General features: G+C 40.6%; 2 protein-coding genes across 2 annotated transcripts; both read right to left on the bottom strand.

Moving 5' to 3' along the window:
- Positions 1-504: 504 nt before the first annotated feature.
- Positions 505-7,049, bottom strand: treh (trehalase (brush-border membrane glycoprotein)). The gene is made up of 15 exons (XM_037479792.2): positions 6,922-7,049; positions 6,480-6,580; positions 6,249-6,396; positions 6,074-6,161; positions 5,713-5,813; positions 5,471-5,563; positions 5,161-5,277; positions 4,807-4,929; positions 4,652-4,701; positions 4,053-4,253; positions 3,731-3,948; positions 2,641-2,752; positions 1,683-1,795; positions 1,519-1,572; positions 505-1,178 (listed from the first exon to the last, which is right to left on the bottom strand). Exons 1-15 carry the CDS (start codon positions 7,002-7,004, stop codon positions 1,041-1,043), a joined length of 1,740 nt encoding a protein of 579 aa, XP_037335689.2. The 5' UTR covers positions 7,005-7,049; the 3' UTR covers positions 505-1,040.
- A 109-nt stretch (positions 7,050-7,158) lies between these two features.
- ddx6 (DEAD (Asp-Glu-Ala-Asp) box helicase 6) lies at positions 7,159-18,317 on the bottom strand. Its single transcript, XM_037459907.2, has 14 exons — positions 18,176-18,317; positions 16,838-17,416; positions 16,670-16,733; positions 16,131-16,235; positions 15,354-15,483; positions 14,623-14,769; positions 13,920-14,014; positions 13,683-13,805; positions 13,446-13,574; positions 13,054-13,170; positions 12,748-12,811; positions 11,666-11,767; positions 11,382-11,561; positions 7,159-10,080 (listed from the first exon to the last, which is right to left on the bottom strand). The coding sequence occupies exons 2-13, from the start codon at positions 17,029-17,031 to the stop codon at positions 11,386-11,388; spliced, it is 1,446 nt and encodes a 481-aa protein (XP_037315804.1). The 5' UTR covers positions 17,032-17,416; positions 18,176-18,317; the 3' UTR covers positions 7,159-10,080; positions 11,382-11,385.
- Between the last annotated feature and the right edge of the window lie 1,513 nt (positions 18,318-19,830).

The raw sequence follows: 19,830 nt of genomic DNA on the forward strand, positions 1-19,830 counted from the left end.
CCGATTGTTCTGTTCCATTATGTCAAAGCTGTATTACATTCATCTGGTGTTTTCGTTGTGCACTCATGATGCAATTCATTTAATGTCACTGTTCTGACAAAACATGTTGCAGTTTATATCCAAGTCTGTTCTAAAATGATTTTATCCTTTGAGGTCTTTGTGTGACATTGTCACACTTTATAAGTTAATAATTGAGCTATAGCCCAAAACCTTTTTTAGTGAGGTCAGAGGGACCTTGGACAGACCAAATACTAATCAGCTCAACCTTTTGATAATACCCAATGTCCCAATTCCCTCAAGGTGTTGGTGAGATATCGCCCCCATGAGAATGGACTAGAAGGATGTACAACCCATAAAAATGAGCCCTCAGGCAGGGGTCTGCTGCCGGTTAGAGGTAAGGAGCAAATTACCTTTTCCACCCGCAGTTTCATTTAAGGGTAGTATAATCAGCATGTTAGAGGGGTTGTGGCCATAGACCCCTGATGCCAGTAAAGAGACTGATGTCTGTGTGCCAAAGTCACTTTATTTAAACGAGAGTCTCCAAGTTACTTGGTTGATTTGTAAAAGTTTAATACCATTGTCTTCAGTCCAATATAATGACAATTATGGTTTGAACATTAATACATCCCACCTTAGTTAAGCAATACACTTTGTGATTGATTTAGTTGAAAGTCTGTAAGGTTAAACATACGAGATGAGTAAATGTGAGCAGCTATGAAAACCAAGTCTGTTTTACTGGAGAGAGATAAGAAGCCCAACATTATCTGCATTATCAGATATTGCCAGAGATCATTTAGCTCAGGATAAATACTAAAATATTCATCAAAGGAATTCTTATTTGAGAAATTGTATCCTTTTCCCCTCTAAAAAAGTATGAGAGTTAGACCAGATTAGATCCTGTTGAAAAAGTGCAAAATGTAGCAAGACTTTTCATGTCCACTTGTGTGTTTGAAGTCTGCCAGTGGAAGAGTGATGCAGTGCAGTGAAACCAGAAATAATAAAACCCAACCTCCAATACGGCTTTTTATGCCACCTCTAATTCACTGAAGCATGAGAGCGACTGAGATGACCAGAGGCAGCAGGAGGCCAGAAGACACTCCTCTGCTTCCTGAGGCGAGAGTCTCCCCATACTGGTCCAGGAGCTGCAGGACTACACCATTGGTCCAGCCAAAGCCCAGCTACAGAAAGCGCAACACAGCACCTCTTAAAATGATGCTTTCAATTATATTTAGCACTTAGTAAAGCAGCAAAATACAGTGATTGCTGTGATACCAAGAAATAAAACTGATTTACTGATGATGGAAATGGTAGGAAACCTTGAGTGAAAGGTAGACGAAAAGACCCAACAGGGTAAGATAATTATTAAAAAAAAAAAAGAAATACAAGGACAATGAAGTGAGTGTGTATAGATCATGAGCATGCAAATGTTTTCACGTTAAGAGGCAGACATGAGGTTAGGAGAATCGGCGTGAAATTAGAAAGATTAGTTTGAAGCCATCAACACATGAAAGGAAATACCTGAACTTCATATTCTCCTCCACCACCAGGTTTGCCATCGCCGTTCACATCATACTTTTGGGGGGGGGGGGGGGGGGGGGGGAGAAGAAAATGACATTCTCAGCCAGCTGTGGTATCACTGTGCAGCACAAGCTCGGACTTTTTCGAAACCTCAGATGTCTCACCTTTTCAAACATGGCTTCATATTTCAAGTATGCCAGCCAGTTAGTCTTGATCCAACGCTGTGCCAAATCAAATGCAAGTTGTTTAGCATCCTGTGAAGGCAGTTTGGATAAACCTGGAAATACAAAACTATTATTCAAACCTATAATGGTTTTATGAATTGTTTACGCAAAAGCTCTTTGCGTGCACAGGTTTTAGGGCCAAAGATAAGTCAAGCATGTTCCACTACACGCACTATGACTCCGCCGTGCACAGACGCAAGCCTCTTACTCAGAGACCACTCCATAGCAGATGTGGTTTATTGAATTTCTTCATTAAATTCGGGATCCAGAACTTCAAGGTGCGCACCTTAAATCCTTGGTATGGCAGCGTAATTCCACAGGAGTGAAGGCAAAGGTCTTCCTTGAGACCGTTAAATGTCAACTTGATTCCTCTGAAGAATTTTGACTTTTACCCGAATCAGGCTGTTGAACATAGAGGCCCAACCCCCAACTCTGCACCAAACAGTCCAAAAATAAGTATTGTCGAGGGGTTTGACAACTGGGTGTACTGTGCACATCTACAAGGAAGTGCATGTATGGAGGCAAATAAATGTCAAATTGAGTTGCATATTCATGATTATACATTTTTCTTTTCAGAGGGCATACATTTAACATTTCTGTTAGATGCCAGATACCCAATCTATTTCTTTTCAAGCAAACTCCACGGGGCACATTTAAAAGTGTGCTTATTCAGTACCATTCAAAGGTTTGGACACCTTTACTCATTGAATGAGAAAGTGTGTCCAATCTTTGACTGGTACTGAATAGACAGTCAAATTATACCTGAAGGTCATTAGTTTAACCTAATATTTCATTTCAAATCCATGTGCTTTAGTACAAAGCTAAAGCAAATCTGTAAAGCCCTACACACCAATGAGTGTATTTCCAGTACAGGTTTAAGCTACTCCCTGATACCTACCATGGATGAGCATGTGTTGTAGAGGAGGCCATGCGTTAGGATAGTCCCACTGCTGCCCAGTCTCTCTCAGCGACGTTGGGACTCCATTGGGGAACTGCAGAGCACCACTTCCCTGCAGACATTCAAAACCAGCAACCATAAGAGCATGCGAGGATCTGACCAGTGCAGTGTGTGTGCGCCATCTGCTGGATTTAATGAGAACATTTCATAAAACAGACAGGATTCTACTTGGTAAGCTTCTCTGCAAAGGGATGTTTTGTGGCTAGAAATGGTGGTCGAATAAATTGGGCAACACTATCTTCTGTTCTGGCCACCATTTGAATACGAGTAAAAATGTCAAATTGAAAGGGTTATAAACACACTGACCCATCTCTGCTGCTTACTTAGAAAATGGAGTGGTCAATGTGTTTGTTGAACTTATTAAATGTGTGATCACAGCATCATACTGTGCAGCAAAACACATTTACTGGAACTTAGCAGCTATTTAGGCATCTAGGCTGTAAACTGACATTAGAGATTTACTTGACTGTCAAGTCCAACAGAAAAGGAGACAAATCATACTTTGCGTGGGGAAAGGGAAAAAGACTGCTGTACTGGATCACATTATATCAAGTACACCACCTTTATCTCAGACCTCAGTAATCAACATAACTAAATGTACACTTATTTTGACAAAAGATAGAATGTACAGCAATGCTAATGTATTGAATAGCAATAAATTGTAAGGTTGCACTTAATGAAGTGGTCTCTGAATGCATCTTAGAAACGTAATGGTAGTTTGATCAGTTTTTGTACAATACTCAAACATTGGAGGTGCTCTGTAAACTAATTTGGACCTACCTATATCAGTGTGTGTTTTGTAGTGTGAGGTTTATTTTCCTCTGTAAACCCAAACTTCGGTCTGGAAAAAAATATTTCACTTTATCACTTTACTCCTCATAATAATAATTAATCTCAGGCTAAATTGCTAACACCTCTACTACGTTGGGGTTGCATCAGATGTCAAATTTGGATAAAATCTCTAGCAGGTAGGTGGTAAATATGTAATTTCGAAGTGGCGACCACAACGAAGACTAAAATGTCCACCAACCTTCAGATACTTTACTGCATTCTCTGCCATCTCAGGCCGAGAATAGCACTGGGCCCAAACAGGTGCCAGGTTCGAGGGGTAAAACTCAAAGCGTTTGGAACGTGTCATCAGGTTGAAGTCAAACCAGGCTCCCCTCTCAGCGTCCCACAGCACGGACTCTATTGCCTGCAGTCTGCGGGCTGCGTATTGGTCGTACAGTGCGCCCGCGTCACCATCACCTGCCAGGAAACACCACGCCACAGTTAAGCAACACCAGGTGGGAAATACAAGTGGTGTGAAGGCTACAGTTGGTTCCAAGGCCAAAGGCTGCTTGTGTAATCACCCAGTATCCTGTGAAATGAAGCAAGAGTCCTCTCATTGAGGCACAGGAGAGCGTTGAGGTCAGTGGGCACGACCTGACTAGTGCTGGTCTCCCCCAGGCCGCTGTTAGCGTGGTCGTACCCGGACGTGTACCAGCGGGACGTGAAATCCCAGCCAGACTCTGCTCCCGCTTTCAGATCCATCCACAGCTGCTGCTTACGCACTGAGGGAAAGGAAAAAGCATGTACTCCAAAGGAGAGCCACAACTTACTCAATGTCAAATATCCAGTAGGGACAAAAAGGCATGTCTCGACCAACAGAAAATTACTATGAAGAATAAATATGGATTATTAAATAAAAATTGAAAAAAAGAAATTCGTAAAACTAGTAGTGAAGTTGTTCAGTTAAAATTGTCAACATCCTATTTGGTGCTGAGGAATATTCAGAACGCATTTGCATTGCACAGAGGAGCAATAACTACCGCACAGTTTTTCCAGAACCCACCAGACAAATATTTTTTAATCTTTTGTGTGATTGAATGACCGTTGTTGCGGGGTGTTCTCAAACTCAAAAGTGGACTCATTCAGCCACCAACAATATACACTAATAAGCCAGGGTTACCATCCGTGAGTCCTTCAGCCAATTCCAGATCATCTGTGTAGGACTCAGGCCTGTTAAAAAAAAAAAGAAGAACACATGACAAAGGTAGGTTAGGGCACAGCCTTATATACACAAAAATCGAAATTGTTGTGTACTCGATGTATTTTAGGTCGTACCTGGGCAGGTCTACCTGCACATGGTACCGGTTCATTAGATGCTCTGATCCATTTAGCTTCACACTCACAGACCGGTTGTGCATCCAAAACTGGTACTCCTTCTCCAAAGCAGGTAACGCTGCTCTGAACCAGGTTTGTGCAGACAGCAGAGTTTTGTAATTCAGAATACTTCAAGGTGCTCAATACCGGCACACAAAATGAATGTTAGAGCGTCTTATTTTCATGACAGAGCCACAGAGCCACGAGCACTGAGGTTTTGTTCTTTAATCTGCTTTGTCTGCTCTGGGAGAGACATGAGGAAGCTGGAGAATGACAATATGCTTGGCAGGACTTGAGCTCAGAACTAAATATCACCTGAGGAACTCTCTATCCTTGGTTGCTTGATAGTAGCTGTCCACCATGAGAGTGAGGAATGGAGGCTGACTGCGCCTTTCATAATAAACCCGCCCACCGTTTGGAACAAAGCCATATCTGAAGCAGTGATTGAGAAAAAATATGTTATTCCACAACTCTTAAAATACCCCACGAGAGCTCTGTATCCCAAATGTACAACGTTTTTTACGTAAATTGCTTATTCGAGATGAGCCCCGGCTGACCTACCTGCAGCAAGCTGGATTTGGTCTTTTAAAGCGCTATGAAAGATGAAATGTGCTTCGAGGCTTACCGGTTAACGAGGTAGAGGAAGTTCTGTATCATCCCACGGGCCGTGTCCGTCATCTCTGACAGCAGGAGCCCGTTGATGACCCAGTAGGAGTCCCTGTGGGGGGGGGGGCAACCAGAGGTCGGACGTTACTGTCCCAGCAGAGCCCGGCTGGCTCTAGTCGGTCCTCGCCGGGACCCCGGTGAGCTGTGCTCACTCTCAGGCTCCCAGACGGGCTCAAAGAGCGGCTTCACCTGTCCACTCACCAGTAGTAGAGTTCCCTGAAGCGGCCCCCGGGGACCACCACGGGGTGTGGGGTGTATATCTGCGAGTAGAGTTCTGGGCGGTCTCTGACGCCTGCGCTGATCTGCAGGAGAAATCATTGATTTAAAAATAGCGTTCGCACTTGTGGCGGCTTCATCAACAACAACAGAATTCTCAGTCAATCATTTGGTCTTTTAAAAGATGGATTCATTTTTCTAAAGCCCATTTGCCAAATGACCATATGTTTGTTTGGTCCAAACGTGAAGAACAAAACCAGAAAATTACCAATGGTCAAAAAATGATAATCTAGCTACCAATTAGAGAAGGCGAGCGGCGGTGGAGTCTTGGTGCTCCGCCCCTCACCTTTCTGCCAAGCGACTTCCACAGGAAATGGATCTTTCCGGCCCACTTTCTTAATTCTTCGTCTGCGATTCCTTGCAGGAACTTTGGCCTGTATTTTAGAAAATAAAAATTCATGTGAATCAAGCAAACTCAAAAAGCACGTCACTGTGCTATCTGAGCAGTAACTGGGTCGCACTTCTCATGCCAGTCTGGTGGAGTCCACGACTCAAACTCCGTCCCCGGATCATCAAAGTACGCACTCAGGAACTCCTTCAGTTTCGCGGGCGGGACCGTGTGGTTCGGGGATTCATTTGAAAAGTTGCGAAAAGCAGACAAAACCACATCTGGAGAAGACACAAGGAGCAACTACAGCAGCCAAGTAATGAGGAAATGACATGGAACAAAATAAATGTACCGACTGACTTACCGGGAGATTCCCTCAGTTTCATGTCAACAAAGTACTTGTCATCATCGAAGAGTTTGGCTGTCTGTACCTGGTGTAAAATGGGCCCTCGGCAGTAGATTTCACTGAAATAGATGCAGTTGTGAATTATTAAACGGACCAAATAGTACAATTGTGTGCAAGTACAAAGTCTATAGTCTATTAGAGAGCACAATAAGGTCATGTGCAGGCATAGGTCAGTTTACACCTCGCTTTTAGAATTGCAAGTAAGACCATACACTCTGTCCGCTATCGCTTTCCCTCATTAGGAAAAGTATAAACGATTTAAGATAGTCCAACATATCAATTACTGAGGGGTTCACTCCAGCTTTTAACATTACATGTCATTTTTTAGCTTTTCTTTTCTGAATCAATACAAGTGGTCTCAATAGCCAAAGAAAAACCTTTTGAATAACTTATCATTTACCTGTCACATGGTGGTGGAAACGAGTTCTTTACTCTGGCAAAAAGAGCCACTAACAGAACGCTAAAAAGCACCAGCGAGTGCATCTTGAGCTTTAGTCTTCGGGTCCAGAGTCAACGTGAGCCTGCGTTCTGAGGAACGCCTCCAGGTCAGAGTTGATATTACAACAGATCAGATAACTGGATATGAAAGTCGTTTCACACGGAACTGCAGTCGTTTCAAAGGACAACAAAAACAAAGTAAATTTCAGTGATCTTTATTATCAACAAAACTTAATAGAATCCAATATGACATTTGTCAAACTCAAATCATTGTAAATTTAGAATCACTGAAGAATTTGCCAATTAAATAACGACCAAATTTTAAATAGAATATGAACCGAGTCTTTAAATTCTTTCTTAAACTTGGAGACTTTTAAACAAGGTTAACTCCACTTGAACGTTTCATTTGAAAAAGAAAGAAAATGTATCCAGGGCAATTTATCAAACCTTTTTATACCCATTAACATAACTTGAGTCTTGTTTTATTGCCAAAAGGCTCCTCCCCATATTTTACTGATGCACCAGTTCTAAAAGAAATTCTCACATCCTCAGCCAGATTATACACAAGATGTTATAGTTTCAGAACCATCAGGGAAGGATGAACACGTGCATCAGGGCAGCAAGAGCATTAATTTAGCCACCCCACCAATTGAACAAAAAAAAAAAACCTTAAAGAATGAGACAATTTAAGTTACCAACTAAACCAATTAAGTTGCCATTTAAGGGGCAAGATGCTCTTGTCTCAGTCTTTAAGGTTCTCACAAGGCAGCTGCTGGCAGTAAAGCAGCAGTCCATCAAGAAGCAGCAATACGGTAAATCTTGAGGCGTAGTCAATTTTTGCTGTGCAAGCTGTGGTGCTTTACTACCAGCGGCTGACAACAGGCAGCTGCCAGGCTCCTGCACAATTAGATCCCTGCTCACTCAACTAATGTTTCACGTAATTTATAATGCGTTTAAGACAGCCCTCCCACCCAAACCAGGCCAAATTAGGTGTACACGTATTCAGGGGACAATAGAGTCGAGAGAACAGGGATCAGTTCTAACCAATGAGAAACAGAACGGGGATTTTGAAACTGATAAACAGTCACTAAGAAATGAGCAATACTACTTCTCATTGATTAGAGTTTAGAGCATCTCACCATAACAAAGGGAACCTCATTTGCAAGAATTCAGCTGATCAAACGGGTCGTCAGAGGACCTCAATGCAGAACAAGGTTATTATATTGCATAAAAACGCAAAATATATTCCAAAACCCAAAATAAACAAGGGCAGAGAAACAAGCCATGAACTCAGCAGTCTGAGGTGCCCAGTATTTTCTAAACAAGCAGTCCGACTAATTGTATTATGCAATCCTTCGTGCCAATTCCCTCTGCCATTCATTGTTTTGTTTTTTAAATCTGCATCACACTTTTCTCCCATTTGGGCATTATGGGTGTACAAAAAGAAGCAGTCAGTTTTACTGAACCATCTCTCTGCGCTTTTAAATTAACCATCTTGTGCTAGCTGGGTGTAAATCAAGCCAGCCAGCTTGCAATGCACAGAGTGAATTGCTGCCACATTTTAGGTCAGATGGTTCATTTTGATGCATTTGGCAAAAATTCTTCAAAAGGGGGAAAGGGGGCGGGGGGCAGAAATGCACAGCTTCACCATTTGTGAAGTAATGGAGCTGTGCTTACAGAGTAACAGCCAATACCTCCCCCGGAAAATAAATTCTGCCAATTTGGCTGCACTGCGAAAACAAGTAGTACTACTACATGATAGAATATTGTTTTCTCTTCCAATAAGACCAATTTCTACAACAAATCTTCGAGTGCGTCTCGAGACTCGGTTTCACAAGTTAAGGCTGGTGACTAAGAATTCATTACTCAAATGCACAAGATTGACAAAATCGTCCGTTTTGACTGAACACTTTTTTAACACTGATAGCAGGAGAATACGGGCAACAATTGTAGGGACTAAAGATTATCAGTGAACTCTGCCTCCAAAATAAATTTCAGGCAAAAGCTCTTTGGAATTCCAATAAACTCTGCAATTTCGAAAATCATAAATAAATTCACAGGCCAATATTGCAGATCAAACAAAGTTAAGAAAACAGTCCAGTGCTAAGAGGGGGAGGGGGGGGGGGTATTTTCAGTTTGTTGGCCAGCCTTTTGAATTTGTTTAAAACAATCTTAAAATGAGGGTATATACACAGGATTTAAGGTGCAGCCGACATGTTGGCTACACATCTCGCAGAATAAAGTATGGCCATCCATAGGAAGGTGAAACAAAGGACAAAAAAAGAAAAATGTGCTCCCAACAATTAAACTCCACCAGAACAGGAATCTTCATGACACGTGGCATTGAGAGGCTGCTCGTTTTTAGTGTTCCGATGATGAAGACAAGAGGAAAGGTTCTGGGTATTTTAGAAGCACGAGCTTCCACTCAAGCAACTGGACAGTCTGGCTGTCTCTTGGAACAAAATCCAGCATCTCTGTCCATGGAACATCCAAGTTTGTCAGCCAGACTCAAGTGTGCAGCAAAGCCAGCAAAGGAAGGTCATTCAGACCGGCTTCCCTCCTAATTACCTCCATTCTGTCGCAAATAGATGACGTAACCAAAGAAAAACAAAACAAATGAATGCTATGAATTCACCTATGTGATCAGACATTAAATTAGTGTAACAAATTTATAACTAGGTGACTGAGTGGTGTGACGTGAGCGAGATGCGGAGAATGAAGGGTTATTACTTTAGAACGAGTCGATCTGCTTGTTAAGGCACTTGATACAAATTGGTTAAAACTTCCCAAAATAAAAACATGGAGAATGGATGATGTCATATAGCAGTCTGTTGGTGCTGGCTTTGCAACCTTGGTGGATATGAATCTTCACAATGTACATTTTTGACTTGGTCCCATGCTTTCCTCCTGGTGCTTAGGTCTTCAGGGTGTGTTGGTGCAGCTCAGAGCCCTATAAAAAGGCAATTGAGTTCTTCTGAAACGCATCCCATCAAATCACAGATTCCTTATGGTGGCCTCCAAAACAGGAAGACTGACAAACTACATAAAAAATGAAAAAGAGCTCCAAGACAGGGGGATGAAGGGGAAAAAAGGTACAAAGGGGAATCGAGGTTGGACTGATCTGTAAAGAGAAGAAACAAACAAGTTAGTTTCTTGGAAAAAGCTGGTCCTATAACTGATGCATTAGAACGCCAAAGTTATAAATAGTCACGGTTGTTTAAGTATTGAATAATTGCAGTATGCAGGCATGAATAAAGTAAGAATATGTACAATTTGCACATAGTTTGCACTGGTTGCTTGTAAAAAGCATCTCTTTTTCAGTGCTTATTCTGCTGGTGAACAGGATAAATATAACTATTAATCCATGAAGACATTTTAACGCATTTAATGCAGCTTTGTTTACTTCGGGTGTGTGTTACATAACGTCATTTAACTGACGCTTTTATCCCAAGCGACTTATATTGCATTATAACCCATGCGTTACATTTTGCCTGCAATTGGGGGTTAGGAGTCTTGGTCAGGGACACTTCGACATGGCACATGGGGCTCCCAGTGCACCGCGCTACTCCATGTGCCACCATGACGCCTGACACGAAACCGCCGCTAGCTTCAGTCAAAATGCTAACTAAAGATGGAGCGCTTTTCGCATTGAGTGTAAAACACGCACGACTAATAGCGGTGAAGTGAGCAGAGGACTTACTCCATGTGTCTAACAGAAGGGGGGTGAGTGGCAAACAAATCACTTCACACACTGTTATGTTAAGTTTGCTGCTAGGCTACTTCCATTGCAACATTAGCATCTAGCAACAAAAAAAAATCCTGGTGTTAATTTTACAACAAAATACTGATGAAAACATCTTGTTCAAGGTTTTTTCTGATTAAATTTATATGTAGGGATGCAAAATTCTAGGAATATTAAAAGTTTGACTCTTTCCAGGGGAATTATGGGGAATAAACTCTTATTCTCTGGTAATGTAACTGCATTTACTTTGTCATAAGCAGACATGCAAACATTTGATACATCTTTTAAAAATTACATTTTTGACTTGATATTGTGAGTAGAACTTTATTCTTTTCTTGTATAATTTCATTTCTCTAAATGTTTTCTTCCTGGACCTCATCAACGTCTTCCTTATTGTCCACTTCCTCAACATCTGTCTCCCAAACAATTGACCAGTTGCGGTCAGGCGCTCTAAACGCGCCGCAGGACTCCCGGGGTACATTTGTGGTCAGTTTGCGTGTATCAGAGATAAGTCAAGGATAAGTCACCTGTAGTTGTGCCAGTGAGTTTTATCAATGAGCCAGCATCACACACCCAAATTGCTGAACCAACATAAAAAAACAGGACGTTTGAAAACGGGGTAAATTATCCTGAGAGCACATATTTGTGTGTGTGTGTGTGTGGTCAGTACGTCAACTCACTGGCTCATGGCTTGATTTCTTCACCACTCTCACTGTGGTACTCTGCCACATATAGGCTCTTGTCGATGATCCCGGGGATGGGCTTGATTTCTGTTCCCAGCTGCTCCTCAATCCCCTTTAGGTTGAAGCGATCATCGTACGTGATGAGGTTTATGGCCAGACCCAAGTGTCCAAAGCGGCCTGTGGGATGTGGAGGCTCAAATGATCATTTCATCTTTTGCATTGCTCTATAAGTATTTGTACTTAAGAGGCTGCATAGTTTAATACAAGTAATATGTTCTTACCAGATCTACCAATGCGATGAAGGTACGTTTCTCCCAGCTTGGGAAAGTCGAAATTGATCACAACATTCACAGCTTGTATGTCAATTCCTCTTGTGAAGAGGTCTGTAAGGAAAAAAACAACCATGAAGTGTTTAAGAAAAGCAGCAATTTATTTTAATACGCACGAGCCACTACAAACCCGTAATAAAGCACATATTTTGGTGAAGGCTTCAATACTCCTTTTCCGCAGTATTGATACACAGGTTCCAGCTGGGCGTTCTGTTCTGCCCTCACAGAGCTATGTATTGCTAATTGAAATCCAATATTAATCATTTCATCTGCTCAATATATCACTATCCCTATGGTATTAAGATTTGTTAGAAATTCCAGTATAGTGACAAAACCACCACAAACTGAACAAACAATATAGATCTGTTTGCAATTTGTCTGGGTGTGCGTGCATCATGACAATTATCCAGTACGAGTATCAAAATCCCATCAAGGTGGCAAAGCCCTCCCATCACTGAACCCCAGGCCAACTCCCTTATGCACATAACAAATTTCCCCCAGGGGACAATAAAAGTATATTCTATAGCATATTGAGTTACCTCTTGAGACACGCACAAACGCTTGTACTCAAATATCCCCTCCCTAACGCAACAGTCCTTTGGGTTTCTTCACTTTTCTTTTATTAATGTGCAGCAAGAAGCTGGATCATTTTACCGAAGATTTCTCTAGCAAAGAAATCTACGTATGTAGAATGCAACCAAAATATGTACATTTTAACAAACAAAGCCTTGATACTAAGTCAGCAATACATGCATAGTTGCAATGCTAATTTCAATACACTTATTCGATGGGCTGAGTGGCCTCATGCGAGATGATCCACACATGTAATTGGTTAGTACGTTTCCTGGACCACCGAATGAGGGCAGGGAGGCTAGAGAAGCTGGCCGTGAGGAGATAGAAGCTTGTCTTCAGAAGTGTTCAATTATCAGTTGTAGATCCAGCTACAATGGCGTCTGGGTCGGGAAGCAGACCCTGGTCCAGCCATAGTTATCCTCTAAGGGTTAAAGATTCACTAACCGAGCGATTGCACTTACCAGTGCAGACAAGATTCCGGCAGAGGCCATTTCTGAAGTCGTGGAACACACGGTTGCGATGCTCCTGGAGACCAAAAAACATTACATTAGAACCTCGTTTTTTTTTTTATTGCTGTGCTACGAGGTCACAACTGTATAAGCTTGTTAGATTCTGTAAAACATTTTATGATTTAAAGAACAAGTCAAGCTGCAAAACTAATATCTTAAGGGAAGACATCCGTTTCCCTGATTAATGTAACCTGCAATAGTAAACAAATACATGTAGCTGGTAGAGATGGCATTTCAGAAGCAGAACTTGGAGCTGACCTGTCTCATCTTGGCATGAATGTAGAAACATGAATAACCAAGCTGGGAGATCTTCTTTGCAAGGAGTTCCACTCTCTGAGAAGAGTTGCAGAAGATTATAGACTGGTTGATCTGGAGCTGCATAAAAGAAATATAGAGAAACATAACAATACTGATGAAATCAATGTTTGAATTACGAGTACTCATTCACATGTCTCAAGGTATCCAATCATTTTACATTTCTAAAGTCCAAAAAGAAAAATGGCAACTGTTTTGACTGATAAAAATATGCATTATATATGACAGCATATGTATTAAAATAATTCAGTCCAGTTGGCATCTAACAAAAGTTTTAATGACACATTTGAAAATTACTAACACAGGGTGACAAAGTGCAGACGATCACTACTTACCCTGGAGAACAAGGTGTTAAGACAATGGACCTTTTGCCTTTCAGTTACATAAGCGTAATACTGAGTCACCCCCTTCAGTGTAAGCTCCTCCATCAGGTTTATCTCATAGGGCTTCTGCAAGTGAGCGTTCTACAAAATAATGGAGGACCCGAGTTATAATTAGGTTGTCCAACACATTACAGAGACAGATATTAGCAATGATAAAAAGCACAAAAAGTGTCAATGATAAGTGTGTACCATGAACTTCTGAACGCTGATGGGGAAGGTTGCAGAATAAAGCAGGATTTGCCTCTGTTTGGCAAGGAAGCCCAGCATTTCCTCCATCATAACCACAAAGTCCTGAGACAGGAGTTTGTCAGCCTATTGAGCAAAGAGACACAAGGGAAGGGTACAGAGCCATTGAAATGCTTCAATTTTATTACGGTCACACTTGTTCATTGAAATTGGTCAAACCGAATGAACAAACTGACTTACTTCATCAAGAACAACCATCTGCACTTGATTGACTTTGGCCACTCCTTTCTTGATCAGGTCTAGAATTCTCCCAGGAGTGGCAATGACCACATGTACTGTAAAAAGTATATATGTATATATAAAGCATTGGAAAAATAGTAAAAGATACACCAGATTTTACAAAACAATGGCAGTGTTAAGTAAGGCTGCAACAACAAATTAATAAAATCAATAGATATTGATTATCAAAAGTGTTGGCAATGACTTAATTCATGGAGTAGTGCAATTATTACACAATGATTGTCACGAATCAGATTCAGAGCAAAAAAGCCCTAGTGTTCAGACTAGACTGGATTATGTTTAAATGTATTGTTTTGAGTGTATCATTATGAATTTAAAGAAATCATGCCCATCATACAATATTCAGAACAACCACCTTACGTTGTGGTTTTGTGATGTGTAGATAGTTCTAAATTATCTTTTGGTAAGATTCAATGCCAATTTCCAACCAAAGTGAAAAGTCCCTTAACTTCAAACCAAAGCGGATGTTATGTCCAACAAGAGAATCTCATTCGCTTGTATTCTTAAATTGGCCTAACCAATAACCTGTACAGACAGTTTAGAATGTGAAGTAGCATTAGAGATGAATATGAAAACAGTATTTAGTAGGAAAGCAAGGTTTCAAAACATCAGGCGGACAACATGTGTAGATTGTGAAGTTTACCTGTTTCATCGAGTCTCATGATGTCATCACGTAGGTTGGTTCCACCTGTAGTTGCCATTACCTTTACTCCGCCCATGTGTTTGCTGACCTGGATACTTATTTGGCTTACTTGCAGAGCCAGTTCTCGGGTCGGCACTATGACCATAGCTTGAAACACAGACACACACGTGATAAGACTACTCGCACACATTTACACTGGGGAGGCCTGGTCTTAATTAGGAAACTTCACGCAAAATGGGCCTTATGCAAGAACCAACTTCATAAACATGTGTTTGAACTACTAAGTGATTTAGAATTACTGACGCATTAATAAATGTTATTGTATTTTCCTGGGCATTTATTCTGGTGAATTTTACCTAATGGATAGTAGTTTGTTTTTGCAGTCATTATTGCCTTGGCGTGACAAGATCACAAGAACACTTCTTTTAATAAGCCAGAAACAAATAGTGGAAGGTTTAGATAGGTAGGACACAAAAATGTTCTTGCATGACAACCCATATAGACTAGGGATTTTAGATAATATATACAGTGCAAACAAAGCTAATATATACAGTGCAAACAGAAAGCTATTCTACAGTCACTGATCATTTAATGTAATTCAAAAGATAATTTCAATTGAGGATTCATACAATTTTATTCACCATGAGAAAAATGAGCAGCTCCTCAAGTTAAGGAACGGGTCAAGTGTCAACCTTTTGACATCTGCTGCAGCAGAAAATGAGCTTGCTCACCTTGTATGCAGTCCCTCTTGAGGTCAATGCGTTCAAGTAAGGGAATGAGGTAGGCTCCACTCTTTCCCGTGCCATTTTTGGCTCTGGCCAAGATATCTCTTCCTGAAAGTGCGATGGGAATGCTTTCCTCCTGTGCAAAAACCAGCAATGACAGAGTCAAACTCACACTAGAATACTTTTTATAGACAAATACATACCCAATTGTGTTCACAATTAATGGTTGACCAAACACTATTGCCAAGTATAATAGATACTAGAACTTCCAAAAATTCTCCTGCACTAATTTCATTCTGGTGTCCCTTTCTGTAACTGCTCCATCAGCAATATAAAAGTACTTTCCAGAAGGAAGACATTCAAACTAGAGGCCCTATGCAGCATCATCTTTCAGACAAGAAAAATTACAAATAAAGTGGATTCAAAATAACTATACAATAAAATTCTCATCTAAACAAAATAAATGCCATTCAAATACATGAACATTTCAGAGTGCACATGACTGCCTAAACTAGCATAGTAAAGTTATTAACTTAAATTTGTATTAAAGTTAGTTATAACCATAAACAATTTCTAACCCTAAACACTAGGGCAAGACACTATTTTAAATGAGTAGAATTGTGGAAGAGAGTTCTGGTAACTTATCAAATTCATGGTACGAAAAGGACTGCCAGTTTTTTCCAAAGCATCCATTTCTTAAATGATTAAATTAGGCACCGCAAGCACTAAAATGTTTTTGTCCAGCTGTCAAACGCATTAAATCTGAGTAATATCTGAATGTACCTGAATTGGAGATGGCTTTTCCCAGCCCATCTCAAAGATTCCCATGAGAAGCTCCCTCTTTAGGCAATAATCTTCAAACTCGTTGCCTTTAGTTGCAGTCACATCCTGTGATCATGACAATGGCTTCATTAGCATTTGATTAACAAGGTTTAAACATAGCAGGCTTCTAAACTAATGGATTATGCTCTACTGACAAGGGGAGAAAGTTATAAGAAACAAGCTACGCAGTATTGGAATTTCACATTTTAAAAAAGCACAAGAAACTATTCAATTTCACTTATAGCTTAATAGAAGGCATGTTAATATTTAAAGTAAAGTCACAATTTTCCCTAGTTTTCAATATGAATATTTACAATATAAAATTCTTTATCTTCATTAAAAGTAGACAAGCTTAGTTGGACAAAACTCTGAGCTTTCTGTACTTTCATGAATAGTTAAAATTGTTTTCAAAGCAATAAAATAAACCAAGTTAACAAAATATGTATCCAGTTTCTATTTCCAAATTGAAATATTTTCAGCTAAATAGATCTTCTACAAACCGAAGTTCTCATCCTCATGTCTTTTGGGGGCAACTTCAAACTTTTCTTCCAGTCATCTCCAGGCCTGTTGAGGGTTAGGTTTTCGTAAGCATAAAGCATGACAAAGAATTGCTAGTATACTTTTGGCAACATGCAAACTGGTTTGATTTCTAGTATTGTTTAACTTACTTGACAGCATTAGTTGTCTCGGCCAGTTGGGAATTACCGTTGTTGATTGCACCCTTCATCTGATTAAGTTGCTGTTGTGGAGGGCCTGCTCCACCTCCACCGGGTGCTACAACAGGCTTAACTGAGCCTCTGAGCTGTACATTCTGGTTGGACAAGCCCAGAATCACTGGGTTCTCTGTCCTGGCGGTACTCATGTCTACTTGTCTTTTGTTTCAATAGCAATGAAATATTTTACAGTCTAAATGAAGTGAGTCCAGTCTGCTGCAAGCACTCAAAATGCAAGACTTTACGGTTTATCCAAATTCAAATTATTCTGATCCTATGACGGCAGATTCAACAACGTTGCAGTTTTGCGTACATCAAACGTCAAAATAAACAAATACCCCATTTAATTATCAGATCTGCTGTAAACGCGAATTTCTGAGGAAATTAGTTCTTTACATTTAAATAATCTGCCATCGTCATATGGAATATCGTAATGCAGAAGCCTTAGCTAGCTGTTAAGTATGGGCAGACTGTTTATCTAGCCATCTTGTGTACAGGCAATTAGCCTCTGCTTCCTCCCAGGTTTCTTCAACCCTGAAACATACAAAGACAAAGTATTAAATCATCACGCATGTCAGTTGTGTGGCAAGACGCAAATTCCTGTATTCAGAATAAGGTAGACTTAAAGTTACAACTTAACTTAGGTGACAAATAGCTGATAGAAGGGTTGGATTGCTGGCCTAACGTCCTACGTTAGCCGGCACATTAGTTTGTTAACCATTGCTAACAAAATAAATACGGTGATATGTGGAACGTAACGTTAACTCATATACATACAGTAACATTATATGTATGGTTACCAAGATTATATCACCGGTGAAGTTTAAGTGGATAATATCTCAACACATGGCTGACTAGGAACATTTAAGGCATGTTAAAGCCTGTCTTAGTGGCCAACGATAGAGGGGAACCAGGCTAATGTTACTGCTAACCACCGATATCGGGCTAACTGACGTTAGCACACAAAGCGGTAGATTCGTGGTAATGTTACGCAGCATCGGTATAAACGTAAAAATGACAGTTTCAGAATATTTTAATAAAGTAGGCCGGTTATAGCGCTAGCGCAATTGCGAAGTGATACCTTGGCCAATCTTGGCTAACAAACAAAACTGAATAGCCTCCATCAACCAACGCTAGGTAACGTTAGCTAACTCCGAATGGATTGCCATGCTAGGTCGGCTAGCAAGCTAACAAAATGGCTAAGGATGGCAAACAGTGAACGCTATCCGTTAGAAGCGCATCTGGTATACAACTACCCACAAATGACACCAATCTAAATGTGGATGCAATTACCTTGGATAACTCCAATAATCGGTTCTCTATGCGGTGTTTGTAAGGTGTGCAATTTTTCTTTTAGCCGACTGCGAAGAAGTCTTGTCAACCAAACGTTCAAGATGGCTTCCACTCGTATTTAAACCCGCCCCCCATCAAACGAAACAGCTGATTTCACTTCAAATCAGCGAAATAGCCGCAAGGGATATTTCGTTCTTCAAATGTACGTGACTTTGACTCTTGCGTTGTGCCTGCCCTCTATTCATCTTCAAATATATCTGGCATGTCCAAATTAAGTACAGCCACCGTGTTTCTCCCCACAGGTACACGGGTGAGTGAGGTAGCTGTCATACGTTTCCAGATAAATCTCCTGTCCCTGTCACCCACCAAATTTACTTCATCGTTTAATTATCATGATTAATTAAACACAAAGAAACGTGAAGATATTTTAATTACATTACAATTCATTAAACTGCACTCTATGTTATACCGTAACTAAGTTTATAAAGCCCACTTAATAAATGCAACAGTAAGGCATTTAAATATTTAACAGCTGAGTAGCGACCAGCATAAAGAAATAAATGGTGGAGAATGAGTTTGGCGTAGTTCGTCTTATACTTAGTCTCTTCTTCCACATTCACACAACGGGAAACCATAGCCTGCTCTGCTGGTTATCGACCTTCACTGGAGCAGTTGGGTGTTGAGGGGCCTTCCTCAAGGGTTCAATGGTAGACCTGGGCGTCATCTCATACGAAACCTGTGAACTTTACATCGCCCTGCAACCAGCCCTTAATGTGACAAAAAGCCTCGGTGTCTCACACTGTTGCCTGAAGCCTTTCTTGTTTGGCTTTTTTTGGGGTACGTTTTCACCACATGCTTTCTAAAAGTGGGCTGCAGCAATGTTTGCCCCCCTTTTTTCCGAGCCCGGGGTCATAGTCGACCATCCATTTCTGACAGAGCAACAACCACCAGCACCATACTAATATAATAAGCCTTGTAAAATGTCAGCTGAAACTAAAATCTTTCCTTTTTCCCCCTATTCATAACAGAACTGAAACCAATCACAAAGCTAGATGATGGCAGTATCTTGTTGGTATTCACGATGCCTGGATGTGTTATTCATAAAAGATTTGTGATTAGGGTCTTTTTTGCAGAAAATATCCATATAGACCAGACCAGTTCAGTATGATTGCCTCTTGCTTGTCAAAAGCTAAAATTCAGTCTGACCTGCCTTACTGCTCTGTCATGCTTATTATGGAAAGCCATATTTAAAGCTTTTGCCTGATTTGACTGGCTGTTTCTACCCAACGCACACTCAGAGGAATTGGCAAAGCAATTATAAGATGCAAGAACAGGAAGTAAAGGCATATTTCAGCATACGGTAGTGTAAGATATACATTCGAGTGACCGAGATTTACCCACATGGCACACACCAAAGTCTATGAGGTAAGACATAATTAAGAACTAAAGCGAACAGTAAAATGCTTTAGATGCTCTTGAAATCCTATTTCATATTATCTATCGAAGGTCATATTTGAATTTGTTCTAATTTTGCATTTGTGTGTTTTCAGTTTTTGTTTTCATAAACTTGAAATAGGAGTTTGTTTTTGTGAGCAAAACAGTAGGTCTTCCTGGGATTGAGTGGGATGGAAAATGCTCTTTAGCGGTAGTGGACA

Source organism: Pungitius pungitius, chromosome 3, assembly GCF_949316345.1.
Source record: "Pungitius pungitius chromosome 3, fPunPun2.1, whole genome shotgun sequence".
NCBI classification, from domain to species: domain Eukaryota; kingdom Metazoa; phylum Chordata; class Actinopteri; order Perciformes; family Gasterosteidae; genus Pungitius; species Pungitius pungitius.

Excerpts from the sequence above, each read along its gene's own strand:
- ddx6 (XM_037459907.2), bottom strand. The coding sequence starts at position 17,031 with ATGAGTACCGCCAGGACAGAGAACCCAGTGATTCTGGGCTTGTCCAAC. Across the intron at positions 16,236-16,669 it reads ACATGAGGATGAGAACTTCG|GATGTGACTGCAACTAAAGG; the intron begins GTTTGTAGAAGA and ends TCATGATCACAG. Across the intron at positions 15,484-16,130 it reads AAAAGCCATCTCCAATTCAG|GAGGAAAGCATTCCCATCGC; the intron begins GTACATTCAGAT and ends GTTTTTGCACAG.
- treh (XM_037479792.2), bottom strand. The coding sequence starts at position 7,004 with ATGCACTCGCTGGTGCTTTTTAGCGTTCTGTTAGTGGCTCTTTTTGCC. Across the intron at positions 6,581-6,921 it reads TTTCCACCACCATGTGACAG|TGAAATCTACTGCCGAGGGC; the intron begins GTAAATGATAAG and ends CATCTATTTCAG. Across the intron at positions 4,702-4,806 it reads GTGCAGGTAGACCTGCCCAG|GCCTGAGTCCTACACAGATG; the intron begins GTACGACCTAAA and ends TTTTTTTAACAG.